At 33.0% G+C, this 24845-nt stretch overlaps 1 protein-coding gene across 7 annotated transcripts in view; it reads right to left on the reverse strand.

Annotated features, from left to right (window-relative positions):
• The window catches only part of CCDC171 (coiled-coil domain containing 171), a 418598-nt gene that overhangs the window by 351736 nt on the left and 42017 nt on the right, over positions 1-24845 (reverse strand). For all 7 annotated transcript variants that reach the window (XM_031961543.1, XM_031961537.1, XM_023497955.2 and 4 more), the window contains one exon: positions 15167-15313. In XM_031961543.1, the coding sequence (XP_031817403.1) occupies positions 15167-15313 (147 nt within the window). The remainder of the gene's footprint in view (positions 1-15166; positions 15314-24845) is intronic.

Raw genomic sequence — 24845 nt, forward strand, 5'->3', positions numbered from 1 at the left:
AGAACCTATATTGCCCTAGTCTATACCAACAAATTGGCAATCTAAATAAAAGGGATGAATGTTTACAAAAATATGCATTGCCCAGACTAACAGAACAGGAAATAGAATAAGTAAATAACCCTAACAAAGAAAAAGAAGCTGAAAGTCTTTTATGAATTCTCAAAGGAAAAAAATTCTAAGACTAAATGGACTGATAAGCAAATTCCACAAAAAATTTAAAATAAACAATTAAATAAACCATTTTTTAAAAATAGGTAGTGGTATATGAATGTTATGGAATATTATTGTTCCATAAGAAATGACCAGCAGGATGATTTCAGAAAGGCTTGGAGAGACTTACAGGAACTGATGCTGAGTGAAATGAGCAGGACCAGGAGATCATTATATACTTCAACAACAATACTATATGATGATCGATTCTGATGGATGTGGCTCTCTTCAACAATGAAATGAACCAAATCAGTTCCATTTGTTCAATAATGAAGAGAACCAGCTATACACAGTGAAAGAACTATGGGAAATAAGTATGAACCACAATATAGCATTTCCACTCCCTCTGTTTTTTTTTAAAAAAAAGTTAAATGAATTATAAGGAAGTTTCTGTTTTTGTCCATTTGCATTTTTGATTTCCTTCTCAGGTTATTTTTTACCTTATTTCTAAGTCTGATTTTTCTTGTGCAGCAAAAAAACTATATGATATGTTAAATACAATATATGTATATATAACATTTCTGTCTTTAACAAATACTTTATTTGTATTTAACAAATACTTTAACATATTTAACATGTATTGGTCTACCTGCTATTTAGGGGAGGGAGTAGGGGGAAAGAGAGGAAAAATTGGAACAGAAGGTTTTGCAAGGGTCAATGCTGAAAAATTAACTATGCATATATCTTGTAAATAAAAAGCTATATTTAAAAAAATAGGTAAAATGGTTCTATTAAATTATTTTAATGACACTTATGTAGTCTTGATACCTAAACCAGCAAGACTAATTAAAAGTCCATTTAAAGATGAACTGATGGGGACATCTGGGTTGCAACAGCAGCCCTAGACTTTTTTCTCCAATACCACAACCTTTCAAGTCTTACCTACTACTTTTCAAGTCTCTTCAAAATAGAAGTTATAAACCAAAGATAAACCAATGTCAACTGTTTGCATATTCTAATTAACATCCAGAATTCAAAAGAAGATAAATTCCTCCCTTCTCCACCAAAAAAACCTGAGTTCACATAGTTCCCTTCTCCCACTTTCCATCATATCAGTAATAGACCAATAGCACACCCAAAAACATTACACAGATACACATCAAAACCCATCTCTGTACCTTGTGTTTCCCCCCTTTCCCCCCCCCTCCAGAGTCCACTGCTCCAGGCTGCCAAAGTTTGCTGGGCCCTAACAACCAGGTTGGCTACAGTCCTTCAGGAAAAAAAGCCTACCAGGAGTTTCAGTCAGAAAGCATCAGCATCACTGCTGATGACTATTCAGGTGCCAGGAATACCTACTCTGAATTTCTAGTACAAGGCTAGAGAACTAAAAACAAGTTTCCAGAACAAACAGTACATTTGGAGGGGAGCTACCCAACATGCCACCAAACCTGAGGAAAAGAACGCAGAATCCAACTGGGGTCTGTTCTAACCACCCAGAAAATCTTTGGGATAAAGACCTAGACTGGTGAACCATGAATTAATTACCCAATGGGAGAAGAGGCTGAGACACTGAAATGTAGCACCCCAAGGAAACCACAACTGTTAAGAGTCAGAAAGTAATAAGGAAAAACAGGAGGAGAGGGAGAAGTAAACAATTCATCAGTATTTAAGCCCCCTTGGGATAACTCTCTTATGTTTACCTTTTTATGTTTTTCTTGATTCCTATATTTGTACTTGAAGGTTTCTATGCAGTTCTAGCCTTTTGATTTGGAATGCTTAGGAGATCTACTTCATTAAAAATACATTTTTTCCCTTGCAAGATTATACTGTTTTGTTTTTCTTAGGTGTAAACCTGAAAGAACCAAAGATTGCAGGAAGAAGAAATCACATAAATCAAGAGGAAAAATAGTTAACAGAAGGAAATATTGCCTTCAGATCTATTTTTTTGTAAAGTTAAGGCACCTAGAAGTGAAGGAAAATAACTGAATACTTAATGAGACAGCTCTTTGTAATATGAAGAGAACATACACCTACAACAGACCTATTTCTCAGTGTTTAAAAGAGAAATAATAAGAGCAAAACTTTTGTCTTACCTCTTACTGCCACTGCCCCCACCATGCATTTCTTTTCCCCTATCTTTCCATTATTCCTTTAAGATCATCAAAGTACAATAGAACCATTTCTTGGCCCCTTGTTTAATTAGATTCCCTTTTTGACACCTGATGATGTCATCTCTCCATAATAGATGAGAGCAGAAAAATCAAATCAGTAAAATACCAATTGAATAATATGAAATGAAAAAACAGAAGAAATGAAAAAAAAAAACAATCAGAATGTGTTATGCACAGTAATGCACTAAAAAAAAAATGAGAACATAGAAAAATAAAGGAATAGCTTCAACAGTATAAAATACCTAAATTATTAGAAGACCAGAGAGAAATAGTAAATAACCCAGTTTCAAAAAAGAAAATGTATCAAGCTACAGAGGAACTACCAAAGGAAAAAAAAAAATCCTGTATCTGATAGATTCACAGGAGAATTTAATTAAAAAAAAAATTTTTTTACGAGTTAGTACCCACATTTTACAAATTATTCTCAAAAACTGAGAAAGAATACTACCAGAATTCCTGCTATGAGACAAATATATTTCCAACACCAGAGAAAGAAAAAAAAAAAAGAAAAGAAAATTGTAAGCCAATATCACTGACAAATATTGAGTCAAAAATCCTTTTTTTCTTTTTTAGTATTTTATTTTTTTAAATGTGTTAAATACATGTTAATAAATATAAAGTTTTCATTTTCATAAGATTTTGTGTTCCAAATATTCTCTCCCTCCACCATTTCCTCCTTCCCCAAGACAGTGAATATTCTGATACACATTATACAAAAATAATACTTTCAAATATATTTCTATATTTGTAATTGTGCAAGAAAAATCAGCCAAAATACATCCAGCCATTCTGGAGAGCAATTTGGAACTATGCTCAAAAAGCTATCAAATTGTGCATACCCTTTGACCCAGCAGTGCTGCTACTGGGCTTATATCCCAAAGAGATTTTTAAAAAAGGAAAGGGACCTGTATGTGCAAGAATGTTTGTGGCAGCCCTCTTTGTAGTGGCCAGAAACTGGAAACTGAGTGGATGCCCATTAACTGGTGAATGGCTGAATAAACTGTGATATATGAATATTATGGAATATTATTGTTCTATAAGAAACAACCAGCAGGAGGATTTCAAAAGGACCTGGAGAGACTTACTGAACTGATGCTGAGTGAAATGAGCAGGGTCAAGAGATCATGATATACTTCAACAACAGTACTATAGGATGACCAATTCTGATGGACTTGGCCATCCTCAGCAATGAGATGAATTAAATCTGTTCCAATGGAGCAGTAATGAACTGAACTAGCTACACCCAGGGAAAGAACTCTGGGATGACTATGAACTACTACATAGAAATCCCAATCCCTATATTTTTGTCCGCTTGCATTTTTGATTTCCTTCACAGGCTAATTGTACACTATTTCAAAGTCTCACTCTTTTTACACAGCAAAATAACTGTTTGGACATGTATGTGTGTATGTGTATATATATATATATATATATATATATATATATATATATATATAATTTATATTTTAACATATTTAACATGTATTGGTCAACCTGCCATCTGGGAGAAGGGGGGGGAGGGAAAAAGTTGGAACAAAAGGATTTGCAATTGTCAGTGCTGAAAAATTACCTATGCATATATTTGTAAATAAAAAGCTATTAATAAATAAATAAATATGGGAAGATGTTTCAAATTAAAAAATTAAAAAAAAAGGAAAATCAGTCAAAAAGGGGAAAAAAAACATGAGGAAGAAAAAGCAAACAAAAGAAAACCTCCCAAAAGGTGAAAATATTATGCTTAAATCCACATTCAGTCTCCATAGTTATTTCTCGATGTGGATGGCCCAAGTCTACTGGAATTGTCTTAAAGATTCCCACATTGCTGAACAGAGCTAGTCTATCATAGCTGATCATAACATAATCTTTTTATTACTGTGTACAATCTTTCTGTAAAAAAAACTCTCAGTTCTGTTCGCTTCACTCAGCACCAGTTCATGTAACTGATTCAAAAATCTTAAACAAAATCTTAACAGACTATAGTGATTTATCTAAGAAATCATTCGTTAAGATAAAGTGGGATTTTACACGAGGAATGCAAGGATAGTTCAACATTTTTTTTTAAATATCAATGTAATTGGAGCAGGTAGGTAGTGCAGTAAAGCACCAGCCCTTAAGTCAAGAGGACCTGAGTTCAAATCTGGTCTCAGACACTTAACATTTCCTAACCTGGTGACCCTGGGCAAATCATTTAACCCCAATTGCCTCAGGAAAAAAAAAAGTCTAAACATTCAAAACCACATGATCGTTAAAAAGATACAAAAAAGAAAAAAAGCTTATGACAAAATACAATACTATTTTATACTAAAAAGAAAACAAAACAAAACAAAACAAAAAAAACAAAGCAGAGATATAAAGAGATCTTTTTTAAATATTAATTTTTAAAAGATCTACCTAAAACCAAAAGCAAACATTCTATTAAATGAAAATAAATGAGAATCTTTTTCAACAAATACAGGAGTAAAACAAGGATAACTACTCTCTCCACTATTATTTAATCTGGAAATGCTAGCAACAGTAAAGAGACAAGAGAAGGAAGTTAAAGGAATAAAGATAGGTAAAGAAGAGATAAAACTAAACCTATTTACTAAAGCTATGATAATTTGCTTGGAAAACCTCAAAAAAATCAGCAAAAATACTAAGACAATAGCTTTTAAAAAGTTGCAGATTACAAAAAAAAAAAAAATCAAGGAATATGATGAAATAGCATGAATAATTATGAAAAGAAGTAAGGATGAAGAGGGAATAGCACTTCCAAAATTCAAACTATGTAATAAAGCAGTAGTCATCAAAACCATATACTATGCATTAAAGAAATAAGATTCTCAAACAGTAGCATTCAATAATCCAGTGTTTATTAAATGAAAAAAATCAACTACCTAGTAAAAAACTTCCTATTTGATAAAAACTGGTGGAAGAACCAAAAATCAGTCTAGAAGTAAATTAGACTGAGACCAATACCTTACAACACCCATTATAGAGTCTACATAACAAATGACTTTAATTTTAAAGACAATAATATTTAAAAAGATTTATAATATAAGAAATATTAACAAAATTAATATTAAGAAACAGATTATATCTCTCATAACTATAGGTAAGACTGTATTTGTAAATGAGATAAAGGCAATAATAGAAGATAAAATAGATACCTTTGATTATTCAAAATGGAAAAGCTTCCGCACAAATAACATTAACACATCTAAAATGAAAAAGTTGTCTAAAGGGGAAAAAAATTCTTTGTATCATATTTCTCTTATGAGTGTTTTGTGTCCAAGAAATATATAACAAATTGTGTGTGTGTGTGTGTGTGTGTGTGTACATGTATGTATGTATATATATTGGCTTTTGCCCATCTGCAAAGATAGTTTTACCAAAATATGACTGCTGCACATGCTATAGATTTTTGGAGCCAAAGACAACAGTTAATTAAAAAATAAAGAAATGATGAAGGTAATAGTTTCAAAAAACCTGAGATTTGTATAAACTGATAAAAACTGAAGTAAGCAGAACTAGAACAATTTAAACAATAACCGTTATATTATAAAAATAACTAACTTTGAAAGCCTTACTAAATGATCCAACACAATGACCAACCACAATTCCAAAGGACTAAAGATGAAATATGCAATCCACCAGTAAATAGAAAACTGATGAACTCAGTTCTGGCACCTAACACAGTAGAAAGCTGACAATGGAATAACCAGGACAAGAAATTCAAGGGTGGGAAAAGGGTGGACTGAGTACTTCAATTTCTTGACCTAGGTTTGGATCTGAGAAATATGGCTAGCAAGGGGACTTGAGTTGCTTCAAATTTCTCTAGACTGGTATTGGATTTAGTCACTATCAACCAGAAGTCAGACCAATAGGACAGTGAGCAGATTTTGTGCCAGATCAACCCATTATGAGAGCAACAAAGTTTGCAGATTCCAAGTCTCACTTATCTCTTAGATTCTGGAATACTATAACACACAGTATTCCCAAGAAAATAGAAAAAAAGACTACTTCAGACATTCCCTTCCAAAGGCCTAGAGCCTTGCCCTCACAAAAAGAACATAATCAGGAACTGGCTGAAAGAATAAATAATAAAGGGGAAGAAAGAATTCATGGAAAAATTGAAATTTTACATAGATATATACAGACACAGAAAAATAGCATAGGCACAAATTCAACTAAAATTCTTAAAAAGGAAAAAAAAGATTTTAGGGTTTGGGGTTTAATTAAAAATTATTTTATAAATTAATGAGTGTGACAGAGCAAAAATAATACTGGAAAAGAAAAGAAGCTGCCAAGATGGCAGCCACCCAACTAAACTCTTCTTATGAACAACCTTAAAATAACACATTAGGTCAAATTTTGGAGCAGCAGAGCCAACAAAAGATTGGGGTGAGACATTTTTCCAGCCTAAAAAAACTTGAGAGGTAGGCAGGTAAAATCAGTGACACAGAAATGTAGGTTGCACCAGCAGCAGTTTCAAGAACTCTCAGCCCAGAGGCAATAAGAATTCAAAAGAATGGTCAGAAAGAGATTACAAAGTACCCTTTGCTGACACTGGGTATACCTGGACTGATGGGCAACTCTACTGCTCATGCTATTCTGGGTAGCAGAAGAGTCCTGGTGGTTGGTAATAAAGGAGCAGGGCCCTTAGTTAGAATTCCAAGGGAAAGAAAACACTAGTGCTTATGGCTACAAGTCCTTTCTGGGTAAATACCCAGAGCAAAGATCAAGAGAAAATTGACTATACCTCTCTGAAGATCACCTTGGAAACACCAAAAACTTGCAGGACCCTCAAAACAAGCTCAAAAACAGCAGTATAACAAAACCTGATTCTTGAGACAAGGCCTTACTACACAACATGAGCATAACCCAACTTTAACATAAAGTTTAAAATGAAAAAACAATCTGAAAAAATGAGGAAATTATAAAATAAAACAAAAAAAGAATTTGACCATAAAAATGCTACATCAGAGGCACAGAAGACCAAAACAAAAAAAGACTTAGAAGACAACAATGTGAAAACAGTTACAAGCAAAGGTTCAAAGCTCAATACTAATTGAACCCAAAACTCCTGGAAGACTTAAAGAAAGTTAAAAGAGTGATAGAGAAAAAAAATTGGGGAAAAATGACAATAATGCAAGAAAATTATGAAAAAAGAATGAACACTTTGGTAAAAGAAACACAAAGAATACTGAAGAAAATAACATTAAAAAAAAAAACAACTGGCCAAATTGTAAAAGACATACCAAAATCATCAAGAACTCCTTTAAAAAAAAAAAAAAAAAAAAAAAAACTCCTTAAAAAGCAGAATTGGTCAGATGGAAAAGGTATTACAAAATATAACTATAGAAAATAATTTCTTAAAAATTAGAATTCAGCAAGTAAAATGTGATCGTCAAGTGATGATTTCATGAGAGATAAAGAAGCAATAAAACAAAGTCAAAGCATCAAAAAGTAGAAGAAAATGTGAAATTTCTCATTGGAAAAAAAACTGATCTAGAAAACATTGAGGTACATAGTGTCAAAGATAAAGTTTATGACTATGAGAGTTGAATTATAAGGAAAATTTAACACTATAGAATTGATGCTTTCAGGTTGTGGTGCTAAAGAAGACTTTTGAGAATCTCTTACTCAATAGGGAGTTCAAATCAGTCAATGCTTAAAGAAATTGATTCATGCTATTCACTAGAAGACCAAATACTAAATTGGAAGCTTACATACTTTGGCCACAAAATAAGAAGATGAAATTCATCAGAAAAGACCCTGATATTGGGGGAAATGGAAGGCAAAATGAAAAGGGAAGCAGAAAGGATGAGATGGATAAATAGTGTCATAACAATAAACATTTAGTTGGACCAACTTTGAGAGATAAGGGAGGCTAGAGAATAAGAAGGGTCTGGCATAGTGTGGTCCATGGAGTTACAAAGAGTCAAACACCAATAAATAACAACAAAGTGAATTCATGGGGTTTGTCTTTCCCAGTAGCATATTGGACACCTTCAAATCTGAAAGGTTCATCTCCTGATATTTCTTATATCATTATAATTCTGACCATGGAGTTTTCCTGACAGAGTTACTGGAGCAGGTTGCCATTTCCTTCTCCAATGGATCACCTTTTATCAGAAGTCATCATGGATCAGTAGAATCCATCCATCTTAGGTAATTAAACACAGCATAGCTTGTTTTCATTGAGTTATGCAAGCCTCTCCATTATAACAAGGCAATTCTACCCAATCCATTTACCTACTAAAAACATTCCCACTAACAAACAAAATGACAAGACTCCTAAATTCAATGATTAACTAGTTTATTTTTAATAAAGGTAAATTACATATTGTGTCATTTCAATTCAAGGTGCTGGATAGTGTGACCATCTCTATAACTGAATATTTCAATCTGAATAAATAAAATCAAGAAAAGATTTGCATCCCTAGATTAAAAATGAAGTACAATTAAAAGAGATTTTTAGTCATCATTTATGTAGTTTATGAAAGATTAGACTGTCTCGGTAACATAGTCATTAACATTATCTACCTATTCAACAAATATTAACACCAAATATGTTCACTTGCATTTGATCATGAGTGAATGAAGGGAAGAGGAACAGAGAAGTGTAATGTTCTCTTCTCTTGTTTCGGTTTCCTTGGGGTCTCTGGGAGCAGCCTTCGTTTCATTTCAGTAATCACCACACAAGTAGCCAGGGGTTAAAGTCCAAATCCTTTATCATCTCTTTCAAAGTCTTGTCTCCTTTCTTGGGGCCCAGTTAGCTTTCATAGAGGCCTACTTCTCTCCTTGATTTGGAGAGCTTGAGCTCCTGCCGCCAGGAGCCTTCTCTGCCTTTGCCAGCTTCCCTCTAGCTCTCCAAATCTACCTGGATGAGACTTCTAGCTTATATGCTCTACACTGAGTATAAATCAATCATTATATCACTAGGAAACCATTATTTATTGTAGGATCAAATCAGTGCTAAACTAAATTTAACCATTGTCTCCTCAATTCCACTTAGTACCTTGTTTCAAGTTCTGGCCCACAACAGAGAATAGTACTTATTATTTGGAAAAATGTATGAGCGTGATGTAAAGTGCTTTACAAACCTTAAAGTGCCATATATACCCATTTTAATGTGGTGAGGTAAAACATTCCTATTTAATTATCACTAATTCTAACTACTTTAAAATATTATCTCACTTTATTCTCACAAAAACTCTGAGAAGTGCTAATAATATCCCATATTACAGATAAGAAAACTAAAGTAACTTACATAGAACTCCATAACCATTGTCTAAGGAAGGATCTGATCTCAGATCTTACTAATTCCAGGTGTAGCACTGCACTACAAAGTTACCTAAATTAACTTTTCAAATGATCATGATATAATTCTGAGTGAGATGAATCTTACAGATCAATTAAAAGTATAAATGAGGGTGAAGATGGAGCAGACCTTTATTTCTATTATAATCATTTCAGAGTAGAAATTGTAGCCACACTAAAGAAATTTAAGTATTCTAAAATCACAATAAATCAGAATAGGGGAAAAGAAATGGAATAAACTTTCAAAATTATAGAAAAATTTTAGTTAAATTAAGTTTTAATTCCTTCCTCCTCTTATATCCTACTCCAATGATTTATTAAGATGAGAAGATGATTTAGAGTTCTTAAAGGCTAAAAAGCTATAACAGGCCCTATCAAATTATTAAAACTAGAACCAGGTATAGTTGTGTTGAAAAATTCAGGGAAAAAATTCCAAGCTGTAATAAAGGGATGGAATAAACCAAAAGAAAACTGTGCCTCCTAGAGTTGCCTTCTGGGAATTGAAAAGTAAAATATGGAAAGAATGTGATCTACTCAGTGATCTACTCAGCATCTACTCTGATGGGAGGAGTCAGAAAAGTGAGCATTCAGCCAAAATTTATCTCAGAGTGACACCTACTGGTTACAGAAAATAATGAGGGGGGGAGTAAGGTGAGGTAGTGTTAACTGGGGGATGAAAAAAGGTTTCATTTAATAAGATAGCACTTTACCTGAGTTTTGAAGGATGCTAAAGATTTTACAATCAGCTCTATATTTTTATGAATTCTGATTAAAATGGAAGATAAATTAATGGAATCTTCATCTCTTTTTTAATAACTAAAACTTCAGTACTCAAAATAAAGTTTTTTCAAATAAACTTTGAATAAAACATTTTGGTAATCATTACTCTATTTACCTTGATGATGTACTGCCATTGTTCTTAGGATAATCCACCACTGATAATCTCTTTGCAAAGGAGTTTAAATGTGGGCATAAAAATGACTCGTCTAAACAGGCTGTCTTTATGAATGATTACAAAAGATAATAAACAAAATAAGTCTCTGCATTATTACATAAATTTTCCCCCTTTTCTTTTAAAGTTTGAAGCATAATTTCAAAGCCAAGTTATATTCTAAGGCAGTTCTATTATTATTATATTCAGTATGATTGACAGAAGCAATTCAACAATTATTAGTAAGGATAGTTACTCCACCATAATCTTTTACAGAATCTAAAGTTCTTTTGGAATTAGATTTGAGTCTCCACTTTGTAAAACCTATATTTTGCTGTTATTAAGTTAAGCTTATTTCCCAAGATAACAAATCCCTCCTGGTTGAAAAGTATTTTATAGAAGCAATGGATCTTTCTTTCTCCAGTTCACTTTTCCCTTGGTTCTTAAGTATTCAACATCACTTTTATAAAACTGAAAAGGGCAGGTTTCTGATCCAAAAGTCCACTGATCCATGTTAAAGTGATTAAGCTATACCATACTGTGTGACTTCTCTTTACAGAGTAACAATATTTTTCTGGACCAAATACATTAAAAAAAATAACCTCATGAAATGTAATTAGTAGTACCAACTGAAGTTAAAATGTTTACAAGATTGAAGACTTAAAGTTCTTTTAGTTTGTTAATTAATTGCACATGACCCAAAACAATTTTCTCCATTAAAAAAAATATGAAGCATCTTTCTTCCTTGGTTATTATTAACAATTCTTATCTTGGTCTTTTTTATACATATATTTTATTTCAAAATCCAAAACAATTTAGGAAATAGTTACTCTTTACTTTTATGTGTGTGTGTGTGTGTGTGTGTGTGTGCGCGCACGCACAGCAGCAAAATGAACTGCTGCCAAGAAGTGTGAATTTCCGCCTCATAGCATCACCAATTCAAAAGACTGGCAATAAAGAATAAAAACTTAAATTTATGATTAAATATAACACAATATTTATATGCATTATCAAAGATAAAAATAAGAGAGAAATATACTATTATAATTTATAAAGCAGATAGAACCAAGATAGTAAATAAGAGGAAACAGGAAATAGAGCTCCCCTTCACAAATACCTCTAAATCAACCTAGAAAATGTACCATACTGAATCCTGATAGGGGGAAAAAAAAAAAAAAAAAAACAGAAAAAGTCACAATGAGTCATTAATCCAGCACAGTTGACATGGAATCTCTTTGGAGACAAAAAGGTATGAGAACATTAGGAATTAGACTGGGCTAGGAGCAGGAGTGCTCCAACCCTTGGAGAAAGACGGTGTATCAGGACAACAGAACCTCTCAACCTCATATCAGGGCACCACAAACAGGAGAGACAGAAGGCCCTGCCACCTACTACCTCCTGAGGGGTCACAAATCCAGTGCTTCCTGGGAAGGGGGACCTGTGCTCAGGGTAGCACTCCAGGCCACATACAAGAAAAGAAGAAGTTCAGAAGCAGCAGCAGTGTGGCTCAGCTCTTAGGGGCAGAGAAGGGTATCAATTGCAACATTTAGCCAAGCTCATGGAAGAACATCAAGGAAGGAAACCCAGACAAATAAAGGACATGAAGTTCTATACTCTGAACCTGCAGGCACCCAATTGGATGAGTTGCCAAGAGCAGTCTACTATGATTCAAATTCTAAACTTTAGGCCAGAAATTTGCAGAGCTTAGATCAGGGGGCAGGAATCAGACTTGGCCCTAAATCAGACCATTTGGGAAGACTGGATGCTTGCAAAGGGCAAAAAGGTGAAGCAGTGAGTAGAGTCCCCAGACTAAAGTTACAAAAACTCATCTCCTTGAGTTCAAACACTTACTGGCTATGGAACTCAAGGCAAGCTACTTAACCCCGTTTACCCTCAGTTCCTCCTCTATATAATGAGCTGGAGTAGTAAATGGTAAACTACTATAGTACCTTTGCCTAGAAAAACCTAAATGAGGTCACAAAGAGGTGAGAACAGCTGAAAAATGACTCACACCAGAAGCTTGCCTATCATTCTGTCCCTGAGATGCTCAAATAACACAACACTAAAAAATAGCATCTTTCTTCCTTTAAGATCTTCCTTCCAGAAGTGCCACAGAGCCCAAAAATCAATTCCAAAGTGAGAAAGTAGGCTAGAAGAATGAGCAAACAGAAAAAGAATATTATTATAAAGAATATTATGGAGGAAAGGAAGCCAAAAAAAAAAAACAACAAAAAAAAAAAAAACAGACAAAAGAATAACTCTAAAACATCTAAAGGCAAAACCAAAAATAAAACAGTACTAGGGTACAAACTCAACCAAAATTGCTGAAAGAGATGAAGCAAAAAAAGTATTTTTTTAAAAAGACATGCTTTCTTTTTTTTTTTTTTTTTTTTTTTTAATAAATAAGAACATTGGAGTGGAAATGGAAAAATTTTGAGATGTATGTTAAAAAAAAAAACTAGAAAGGAAGTTATTTAGAAAATTGGAAAAAAGTACAATATTTTGCCAAAGCAACTACCTGAATATTGAACAAAAATTTGGGTCTAATGGCTCCCTATGTGGCAGCCTTTCAAATACCTAAAGATAGCAATTATATCCCACATAAACATTGTTTTCCTTTTTCTTAATTAACAAGTATTTATTTTCTCTTCCTCTACGACTTCAAAAGAAAAAGGAAAGAAAAATAAACCCTTGTAATAAATATGTATAGTTCAGTTAAAAAAAAAAAAACTCACACTGGCCATGCCTAAAAATAATTTGTTCTGCTCTGCACTGAGTCCTTCACCTCTCTATCAGAAAGTGAGTATTAGCCTTCTTGTTATTTCTCACATGTGATAATTTCATCTCCCAAATCCATGTCTTTGCACTGGTTCTCCCATGCTTAGAATAAAGTCCATATTTACTGCTATCTCTCAAAATCTTTTGTTACATTCAAAACTTGGCTAACATAACTACCTTTTGGGTGAAACCTTGCATACTCCTCAAACTGATAATTTTCTCCCCACAAAAAAAGGACAGGAAAGGACAGGAAAAAAGAAAGGACAGGACAGGAAAGGAAAAAAATTTACCTTATTTTGTGTGTATATATATATTTATTTATGTACATGTAGCCTCCTGAGATAACAATTCATACTCTTTAAAGACAGATTGTTTCATTTTTAGCTTTGTATTCCCAGTGTTTAATGAAATGACTGGCAGATAGTAGGCACTTAATGAATACTCAATGAATTTTCTTAATGAATACTCAATGAATTTTCCCTCTGCCTTTGATTTCTTTGAGGTAAAAAAGATATGAACAATTTAGTCATTTTCATCCATAATTCCAAATGTGTTCCAGAACAAAGTAATTCAAAGATCCATCTACAAAGAAGTGTACCAATAAGCCTGTCTTCCCACAGTTCCTCTACCTTTCTTCACTGCCATATTATAGTGTTAACTTGAGTTTGCAGTTCACTAGTATTCATTAATGCTTTTCAAGTAAACTTCTCTCAAGATACATTTATCTTTTCTTATAAATATGATTTTTTAAATTTACATTCATCCTTATTAAATTTCATCTTTGATTCAGCTCACGCTCCTGGCTCATCATAAGCTTTTGGGATCCTAACTTTGCATTCAATGTTTACGGTGGCCCTCATAAGCTTTCCATTTCACCCAAATGCAACAAGCATGACAATCATGCCTTTAACCACTTCATTGATAAAAACATTAAAAATCACAGAGCCATGTGCTATGTTACTATCTCATCTTTAATATGAAATTATTTACCTTCAAACTTTATAATGCTAACAGAAGAATCAATTTAAAAAATAATTTTCTAGATATAAAATAAATTAATGGTAGGGAATCCTTATGTTTATTTTGTTTTAAAATGTACATATCTACACATAACTATCCTGTGAAGTTAAGCAGCAAAATATCATTCATTAGTTGACCTGGTAGATAATCTGGTAGGAAATGGAATTAGGGAGAACTCAATTCAAATTCTACCTCAGGCATTTACTTTGTGTGCCAGGACAAAGTATCTAACTTCTCTCCAACTCAGTTTCCCCAATTGTAAAGTGAGAATAATAATACCAACCTATTTCACAATGCTGCAAAGATCAAATGAGACAATATATATAAAACACATGAACCTTAAAGTGCTACAAAAATATTAGCTGTCATTATTATTATTACTCCATTTTAAATATGAGGAACATGAGACCTGAACATAATAAATATGCCACAAAATAAGCATTACAGCTGGAAAAGTGAATACAGTTATCATGACTGCAACCCAAGGCTCTTTCTGATATTCTAAACTATCTCACTAAATATTTGATATGAGTTACAGAATTACATGACAAATAGACTATAGAAACAATCTATAATATTTGAAGGTGAAAATGCCCCCAGATCTGGTAAAGATAAGTATATGTATGGGTCAAAGTGAATATGCTGTGTGATTAAAAAAATCATCAATGCTATTTCCACTATCATTAATATTGCTGCTTGTTCCTCCTCATATCTCAAATTGCAAAATATATTACCATTATCTATGAAAGAGCAGTGATTGATTGTTCATGGGTATATAACATCTGAGTATAAGAGGATAATGACAGCTTACCTCATATTCTTTTCTAAGTAATTCCTCTCGGGTAGAGCTTAACTCAAATTCACTTGTTTGTCGCCGTAAATGGTTAGTGCAATCAAGGAGTTCTGATTCTAGATTTTCCATTTTCTTATGCATATTTTGTATAGCATTATCTTGTTCCTAGAAATAAAAGAACTATGTAGTTAAATTTAAACCAAAAGGGGTATGGGATTTTAATAAGTGAGTATATATTTGGAAAAACAATGAACACATATCTAAGATAGTTCACATGGTCTCACAGTAAGTTTTAATCTGTAGTGTCATCATTGTATATTAACTCTGAAAATGTGTTTAGCATATTATTAAATGGACTTTCGTAGATATTTCTATGTTGCTTTAGTTCTACTATCCTGTAAATGTTTGTTTACCTCATTAATTTCTAAAAAATTTAATAACAAAAATAATATCTCTGTTTCATGTACTAAAGACTGGATTAGCACGATTGGTAGTACCTAAGAGACTGACTGTGAAATTATGGCATTTAAACTATGCATATAGTTTTTAGTGAAACTTTCATATTTGCCCCTTAATTCCAAAGTTTTCAAAAAGCTAGTTCAGGACAGGAAAAGCTTTTCAAGTAAGACCTACTTAATTTTTTTAAACATTCAAATTTAAGCCATATCAGTTACTACCTAAACTTAAAAAGACTTCTCTTTTCCAAGGATCAATGAGCACAATGGCATGCCTCCTCTACTGACACCAATTATAAGCCTTCTACAACTTAGCAGATAATTGTAACCATCGACAAACGGAAACATTTAAAAATAGAAAACAGGACAAACAAGAGTTTTTGTAAGAAATCATGTCCAAAAAATAATCACCTTTAGGCAAACCTATTGATAAACCTCCTTAACTTTAAATTCAAACAGCAAAAAAAAAAGTCTCAGGACTTAATATACATGTTTTTTCCTTCCAAAGCTTGTTGATATTCTCCTGTCTTTCAGAGCCCAGGGTCATTTCCCATGGCACAATGAAGCACAAGACCAGGACTTTAAGGTAGTGGATGTGAAAATAAGAAGTTGAATTAGTTATATGACAAATAGAGACAAATATGACAAATTTTTCCAATAGAGAAAAAAAAAGTCAGGCTCAAAATATAAACTGATTTCAAGTATTAAATGCTTGACCCTTCATACCTTTTAAATCTTCTTCCATCTTACTCCTTTTAACATACTCCACAATTCAGAGACAATGACCTTGCTACTCTCTCTCTCTCTCTCTTTTTTTTTTTCCTGAGTTAGTTGGGGTTAAGCGACTTGCCCAGGATGAAGTGTTAAGTGTCTGAGACCAGATTTGAACTCCCGTCCTCCTGACTTCAGGGGGTACTCTGTCCACTGTGCCACCTAGCTGCCCCTCTTGCTACTCTCACACATAATGTTCTATCTCCTTGGTATTTTTGCTTTTCCACTGGTTGTTTCCCATGCCTAGAATGATCATTTTCCTCACCAAAACTCATCTCTGTAACAAGCCTTTCCCAATTCCCCTTAGTATTTGTGCCATCAATGTGACTGTTTTACTGACATGGTTGCTTACAGTATGAGCTCCTTGAGAACAGGGACTGTCTTCTTGCCTCTCTTTATATCCCCAGAGCTTAGTACAGTACTCGGCACATAGTAAAAACTTACAAAATACTTCCAGACTCATTAACAGTAATATGTTCTCATTTTGAACTATGGTAGTCTTGGGGGGGCACAGCCAAGATGGTGGAGAGTGGGCAGGTCCTTGTCTGAGCTCTTCCTGGCTTCCTTCTGATCAACACCAGATCAAGCCTCTAACCAGGTTTTGGAGTGACAGAACCCACAGATATTTCCAGCAGAAGATATTGTGGAAGAACTTCAGGAAAGATCTGTCTCAGTCAGTCAGGGGGGAGGCCCAGCACAGGCACAGCTCAGGGACCCAGGGCAGAGGCACCTCCAAGCCCCAGGAGAGCTAGTAGGAAGCTCTTAGCCAAAAAACAGCAGTGCTGGCTACTCTGTCCTAGTGCAGAAGCCAGTGGATCAGCACACCAGCTATGAGACCTCCAAGGCAATGACAAAAGCCAAATAGTGAGCCCCTGAACCCCACAATAACAGGAGACTTGGCCACGCCCATCCAGCATGGGAAGGAAAGTGGCAGCACCGCCCCAGGGCAGCCTAAAGCAGCTGTCCTTTGTAAAGGAAGCTTGGGACCATCTCCCCTTTGCTTTAAGAGCAGATTTTAACTTTTAAAAAATGAGTTTAAAAAAAAGAAAAAGAAAAAAGAACTCTGACCACAGATAGCTATTTTGGAGACAGAGTAGAACAGAGGGTACTAAAGGCAAAATGTCTTCAGTTGAAGCTTCAAAGGAAGATATGAATTGGACTCCAATTCAAAAGGCTTTCTAGGAAAGATTCAAAAAAGATCTTAAAAAGAGAGTTATTAGCAAAACGAAGAAAGGAAATGAGAGCTTTGCAGAAGAGTTTGGAAAATGAAACACAGAAATTATCTGAAGAAAACTCCTTAAAAATAAATCTGGGGAAAAGGAAAAATACAATTCCTTAAAAAATAGATTTGGCAAAATGGAAAAAGAAAACAACTCCTTGAAAAACAGAATTGGTGAAATGGAAAAAGAGAACATTACTCCCTAAAAAATAGAATTGGTGAAATGTAAAAAAAAAAAAAAAAAAAAAAAAAAAAAAAATCCAATGAACAAAACAATTCATTTAAAAGTTCAATTGGCCAAATGGAAAAGGAAGTAAAAAAGCTAACTGAAGAAAATAATTCACTAAAAATCAGAATTGAACAAATGGAAGTGAATGACTCAGTGAGACATCAAGAATCAAATAAAACATAAAAAAATGAAAAAAATAGAAGAGAATGTAAAATACCTCATTGGATAAACAATTGACTTAGGAAATAGATACTGGAGAAGCAATCTAAGAACTATTGGACTACCTGAAAACCGTGATGAAAAAAAAAAAAAGCCTAGATAACATCTTTCAACAAATCATCAAAGAAAACTGCCCTAATATCCTAGGACCAGAGGGTAAAATAGCAATTGAAAAAAGCCACTCTCACCTCCTGAAAGAGAAAAAATGAAAACTCCAATGTCCAGGAGAAAATACTGCAAGCAGCCAGAAAAAATAATTCAAACATTGAGGAGCCATAAAAACAAATTAACACAGGATCTAGCAGCCTTAAAGGATCAAAGGGCCTGGAATGTGATATTGCAGAAGGCAAATGAGCTTGGACTGCAGCCAAGAAGTGTGGCAGTCTTTTGACCCACTATTTTTCCCCAAGCATCCATGTAATCATTTGATTACACATGGAAGAATCAATGCCTTCATTTTACAGTTGAGGAAACTGAGCTATATAGGTGGGTTAAGTGTTTTGTCCAGAGTCACAGAGCCAGTGTCAGAGAGGCTTGAACCCAAGTTTTGTTGTCTTCAAGTACAATGCCCTAGCTATACCAAAACTTCCTCCTACTACAACCTTCTAGTACATCAACTTCCACCAAAAAATTCCTTGTTTTCATGCATTTCATGCATGTATACCAAGAGCAGTGCCTGGCACATAATAAGCCCTTTATAAATATTTACAAATTAACTGACTGACCCTAACATTCAAACATACATGTATATTTTTACTTTAAAAAAGTCTTCCTCCTGAATGCATACACATACATGCTCACACACAAACAGGAATAACATTCCTAATCCCCAGTCATTATAAAATGTTCTCAAGCTTTGTTATATGGGTGTGTAGGTGAATGTGCAAATATGTGTAAATTCTGTGCATAATGGAGAACCAAAGGCATTTTCTTTAAAGCAAGGCTCTTTGAGTCTGATCTGGAATGTAACTACTCTCAGGGATAAAGAAAGGACGACTACTAAACAATCCCCTAACAGCATTCCCTGTGGCTTTGATTTTGTGCTGCCTCTGGAACAATTTGTGGGGATGATTTTTCTCTAAGAACTGATGATTTTAATAAAAAACAATGATGGTAACATAAGATGATATTTCAATAGTTTTTCAGTTTTCAAAGGACTTTAAAAACAATATTTCACTTCATCCTTAAAACCATATAAGCTAGTTAGTAAAGAGATGATTATCTATATTTTCCAGATGAAGAAATTGATAGGTTAAGTGACTTTTCACGCTAATAATACCAAGGGAAATATTGACAATTAGCACTTTCCTGCCTCTAAACATACTAACTCTTGCACCTCAGAAACTGCAATCCATCATGCTCCTTTTTTCAGATATCTAGTACAATAGAGACTAAAAAAAACACAAATGAGAAGAAACATGTTTTGTTAGAAGAAGAAAGGATATATAAAATTTTCACTGGACTTCAACTGTTTATAGGTTAATTTACAAACTTCCCAACTTGTCTTTAAAGTCGACCTCCCATCTATCGTTCCAAATTTATTTCATAATACTCACTCCCATGTACTCTATGTTTCAATAAACCTGATCTACTAACCATTCCTAATTGTACATTCCATTTCCCACTTCCATGCTTTTGAACACATGGTACCATGTACCTTGAATGCACTCCCTCTTCATTCTTAAGACATCTAGTTTACCTTTCCTAGAATTTTTAAAAATCTAAGTGGTTAAGTGTTCCATTCATCTTCAAATTATTTTGTATTTATCTTTAAATGTGTTAAATTCTCTCAATAAAAAAAAAAACCCTCTTTAAAGGTATTGTTTGTTTTGTATTTTTATATTCAGTGGTCTCACCGTTATCTCTAAAAGAAAGTAAAAAACTTAATAAATATTTGATTTTTAATAGAATTCACAATTTTTATCTAATTAATTTTGGCATTCTCTATGTCAACTCTGCATCTTAGAGTAAGCCTATGATGGAACTCCAGCTTCTTAAATAAGTCTGAAGCTAGGTAGATCTAAAAAAATATTAATTTATCCCATATATATTAATTTTTTTGTGATCATTGCTCCTGTCATTTGCATATGATTCTCTAAGTCCCCTTGTTCCAGGCACTTGTTCTTTCCTTTAAGAAAATACATGTCCTCTAGATATGCATCACATTTTCTGACTACTTTGTGAGTGCTTGCACTATTTAAGTTCTCCATAAAATAATTTTTTTGGCAAATGTACATTTGGCACTCAAGAGAAAATTATACATGGCAACAGCAAGATTGTGTGTGATGGTCAACTGTGATAGATGTGGCTCTTCTCAACAATGAGTTGATTTAAGACAATTCCAGTACACTTGTGCTGGAAAACCATCTGCATTCAGACAAAGGACTGTGGGGACTGAATATTACAACATAGTATTTTCACTTTTGTTGTTGTTTGCTTGTTTTTTTTCTTTTTCCTTTTTTTTCCTTTTTGATCTGTTTTTTTCCTGTGCAGCATGATAAATTTGAAAATAGGTTTAGAAGAATTACACATGCTTAACCTATATTGGATTACTTGCTGTCTAAGGCAGGGAGAAAAAATTGGAACACAAGGTTTTGCAAGGATAAATGTTGAAAATTATCTTTCCATGTATTTTGAAAATAAAAAGCTATTATTAAAAATTTTTTAAAAAGAAACAAAGAAAGCAGGTACCCTAGGAGCAGTCCAGGGCATGGAAGAGGACAATAAAACAAAAACAAAAAAATGAAAAAGATAGAAGAAAATTGGAAAAATAAATTATCTAGGAAAACAGATAACAAATAGAGAAATAATTTATAAATGATTATGAATTATTAGACTATCTGAAAGCCATGATTTAAAAAAAAAAAAAAAAAAGAGCCTTAGTATCATATTTCAAGAAACTATCAAGGAAAACCGAACTTAAAATCAGAAGGTAGAATAGAAATTGAAATAATCCACAAATCGCCTTTAGAAAGAAATCCAGAAATGAAAACTCCCAGGAATATTTTACTCAAATTCCAGATAGGTCAAGGAGACAATATAAGTAACCAGAAAGAAACCAATCAAAGATTGTGAAACTACAGTCAGGATCACATTAGGTTTAGCTGCTTCTGTATTAAAAAGAAAAGATTTTGAAATATGATAATAGGGAAGGCAAAGGAGCTAATATTATAACCAAAAATAATCTAAATCAGCAAAATTGAGTATGTTCCTCAGGAGGAGAAACAGACATTGAATGAAACAGAGGACTTGATTGAAAAATCCAAAACTAAATAGAAAATCTGGCATTCAAACTCAAGATTCAATAGAAGCTTAAAAAATAAACATGAAAAAGAAATCATAATGGAGTTAAGGACAAACCACTTACATTGTTTTATGGGAAAATATTCCTATTAGCTTTATCATTACTAGGGCTGTGAGAAGGATTACATAAAACAGATTGAGTTTACTGTGTCAGGGGGATCTCAAAAAAAAATGAATGTGGAAGAAAAAAAGATGCACTGAGAAAAGGGATAAGGGAAAGGAAGAATGGAGGAAATTATCTCAGATAAAAGTAGAATAAAAAAAAAAAAAAACAAGTTTTACAATAAATGAAAAAAATGGGAGAGGCCAGCTCTCATTTTCTCCCTCTTCTTCTCCCTCTTCCTTCCCTCCTCTCCCCTCCTCCCCCCAACAAGGAAGTAAGTGGAAAAGAGAATAAGAGAAAGGATAGAGGAGAAAAGTGATTAAATGGAAGGCAGATTAAGGAAGACAGTGTTCAGAAGCAAAACATATTTTTCAAGGAGGGATAGGGGAAAAAAGGAAGGATAAACAGAATAGAATGAAGGGAAATCCACAGTTAGCAATCATATCTGTAAATGTGAATGGAATGAACTTTCATCCATAATACAAAAAGAGATAAAAGAATGGATTAGAAACCAGAATTCAATGACATGTTTATAAGAAACACACTTGAAACAAAGACACATAAGATTTAAAATAAGGGGAAGAAAGGGGAAAAATGGGGAATAATTAAGTTCAAAGAAAAAAGCAAAACCAGACCAAATTGAGATAATAGTTATATAAACATAAACATGAAATAATATCAAGTCTTTACAGTAAATTTCTCTGATAAAGGTCTCATTTCTCAAATAATAGAAACTGGTCAAAGGATAGGAATATGCAATTTTCAGAAGAAATTAAAGCTATCACTACGTGCGTTAAAAACTGCTCTAAATTACTACTGATTCGAGAAATTAAATAACTCTAAGGTACCACCTCACATTTATTAGATTGGCTAATATGAGAGGAAAAAAAATGATAAATATTTAAAGAGGATATGGGAAAACTGGGACACTAATATATTATCAATGGAACTATAATGATCCAACCACTGGGAAAAAAATTTTCAACTATGATCAAAAACTATTTATTATTCTTGACCCAGAAATACCACTACTAGGTCTGTATTCCAAAGAGATCATAAAAATGGAAAAGAACATTTAGAAAAATATTTACTGTAGCTCTTTTTATAGTGGTGAAGAATTGGAAATTGAGGGCATGCCCATCAACTGGGAAATGGGGAATACCACATGTTGTGGTATATAAATGTAGTAGAATATCATTGTTCTTAGAAATGATGAATAAGCACATTTCAGAAAAATAGAGACATATTTACTGTACACAATAACAGCAAGACCATGTAATGTAAATCTATGATAGATTTAGCTCTTCTCAGCAATACAGTGATCCAAGACAATTCCAAAACATTTGTGATGGAAAATACCATCTACAGCGAGAAAAAGAACTATGAATATTGAATTCATATCAAAGGATGATATTTCCACCTTTTCTTTTGTTCTGTTTTGATTTTTTGTGGGTTTTTTTCCCTTCTGATTTTTCTTTCCCAACATGATTTATATAAAAATGCTAAAAATAATTGTATATTTAAGACCTATATGCTTGCTCTCTTGGGGAAGAAGGAAAGACAGGAAGAGAGAAAATAAAATGTGGATCTCCAAATCTTACAAAAATGAATGTTAAAAACTATCTTTACATGTAATTGGAAAAATAAAATACTATTGAGATTTTTAAGCATAATTGTTTTCAACCTGACTAATATGGAAATATATTTTTTTTCCATTTTTTATTATAGCTTTTCATATATAAAACATATGCATGGGTAATTTTTCAACATTGACCCTTGCAAAAACTTCTGTTTCAACTTTTCCCCTCCTTCCCTCCACCCCCTCCTCTAGATGGCAGATAGTCCCATACATGTTAAATATGTTAAGTATATGTTAAATACAATATATGTATATATATTTATACAGTTATCTTGTTGCACAAGAAAGATCAGACTTAGAAAGAAGGTAAAAATAACCTGAGAAGAAAAAACAAAAACGCAAGCAAAAATAATAACAGAAAGAGTGGAAATGTTATGTTGTGGACCATACTCATTTCCCAGTGTTCTTTCTCTGGATGTAGCTGGTTCTGTTCATTACAGATCAACTGGAACTGATTTGGATCCTCTCATTGTTGAAGATGGCCAGGTCCATCAGAATTGATCATTATGTAGTATTGTTATTGAAGTGTATAGTCTCCTGGTTCTGCTCATTTCACTTAGCATCAGTTCATATAAGTCTCTCCAAGCCTCTCTGTATTCATCCTGCTGGTCATTTCTTATAGAACAATAATATATAGAAATATATTTTGTATGATATATGTAATGGATTTACTGCTTGCCTTCTCAAAGGTTGTGGGAGGGACTGGAAGAAGAGAGAAATTTTATAGCTCAAATTTTTTTAAAAGAATGTTAAAAAATGAATAATTTTAAAAGTACAAGCCAATAATAAAAATGTGCCAACAGAGTGAAGTGTTCAACCTACCTGACAACTTTATTAAATTATTAAATAGCAGTGACATCATCCAAAACACACAATAATATAATAATCCAAGACAACTCAGGACTTAAGATGAAAAATCTTACTCTGAATACTCAGAAAGAATGATGCAGATTGAAACATACATTTTTTTCAACTATTTTTCTTGAGGTTTGGTTTTTTTGTTTTTTGGTCTCAGCTTTCTTTCACAACATGACTGTTATGGAAATGTTTTTCATGACTACACATATATAATCTATAATGAATTGCTTTCATTCTCAATGAGGGCAAAAGGAGAGAAAAGGAGAGAATCTAGAACTAAGAATTTTTTAAATGAATGTTAAAAATTGTGAGGAAAAATAAAATACTAAATAAAAAAGGAAAAAAGAATTACATGGAAACTAAATAATCTAATTCTTAAAAATGAGCCAAAGCCAAAGCCAAAAAAACAAATAGTGGGAAATAATAATTTCATTAAAGAGAATCACAACAATAAGATAAAATCAAAATTTGTGAATTTTGCAAAGCAGTACCGAGGAAACTTTCTCTCTTTAAATATTTGTATCTACAAAACAGACAATGAATGAGCAGATCAATAAATTGGATGTGCAACTTAAAAATAATTAGAAAAAGAACAAATTAAAATAATTAGAAAAAGAACAAATTAAAATTTTCTAATTAAACACCAAACTGGAGATCCTGAAAATGAAAAGAGAAATTAATAAAATTGAAAGTAAGAAAACCTTTAAGGTAATAAATAAAACTAGACACTAGTTTAAATAAACCATTAATTAATTTGATTTTTTTTTAAATACAAAAAACTAAAATATCTAACAAAAATGAAAAGGGTGAACTTACCATCATTAAAGAGCAAATTAAAGCAATTATTAATAGCTATTTTGCCCAATTATATGTCAATAAATCTCACAATTTCAGAGAAATG

This window comes from Sarcophilus harrisii, chromosome 1 (assembly GCF_902635505.1).
Source record: "Sarcophilus harrisii chromosome 1, mSarHar1.11, whole genome shotgun sequence".
Taxonomy (NCBI): Eukaryota; Metazoa; Chordata; class Mammalia; order Dasyuromorphia; family Dasyuridae; genus Sarcophilus; species Sarcophilus harrisii.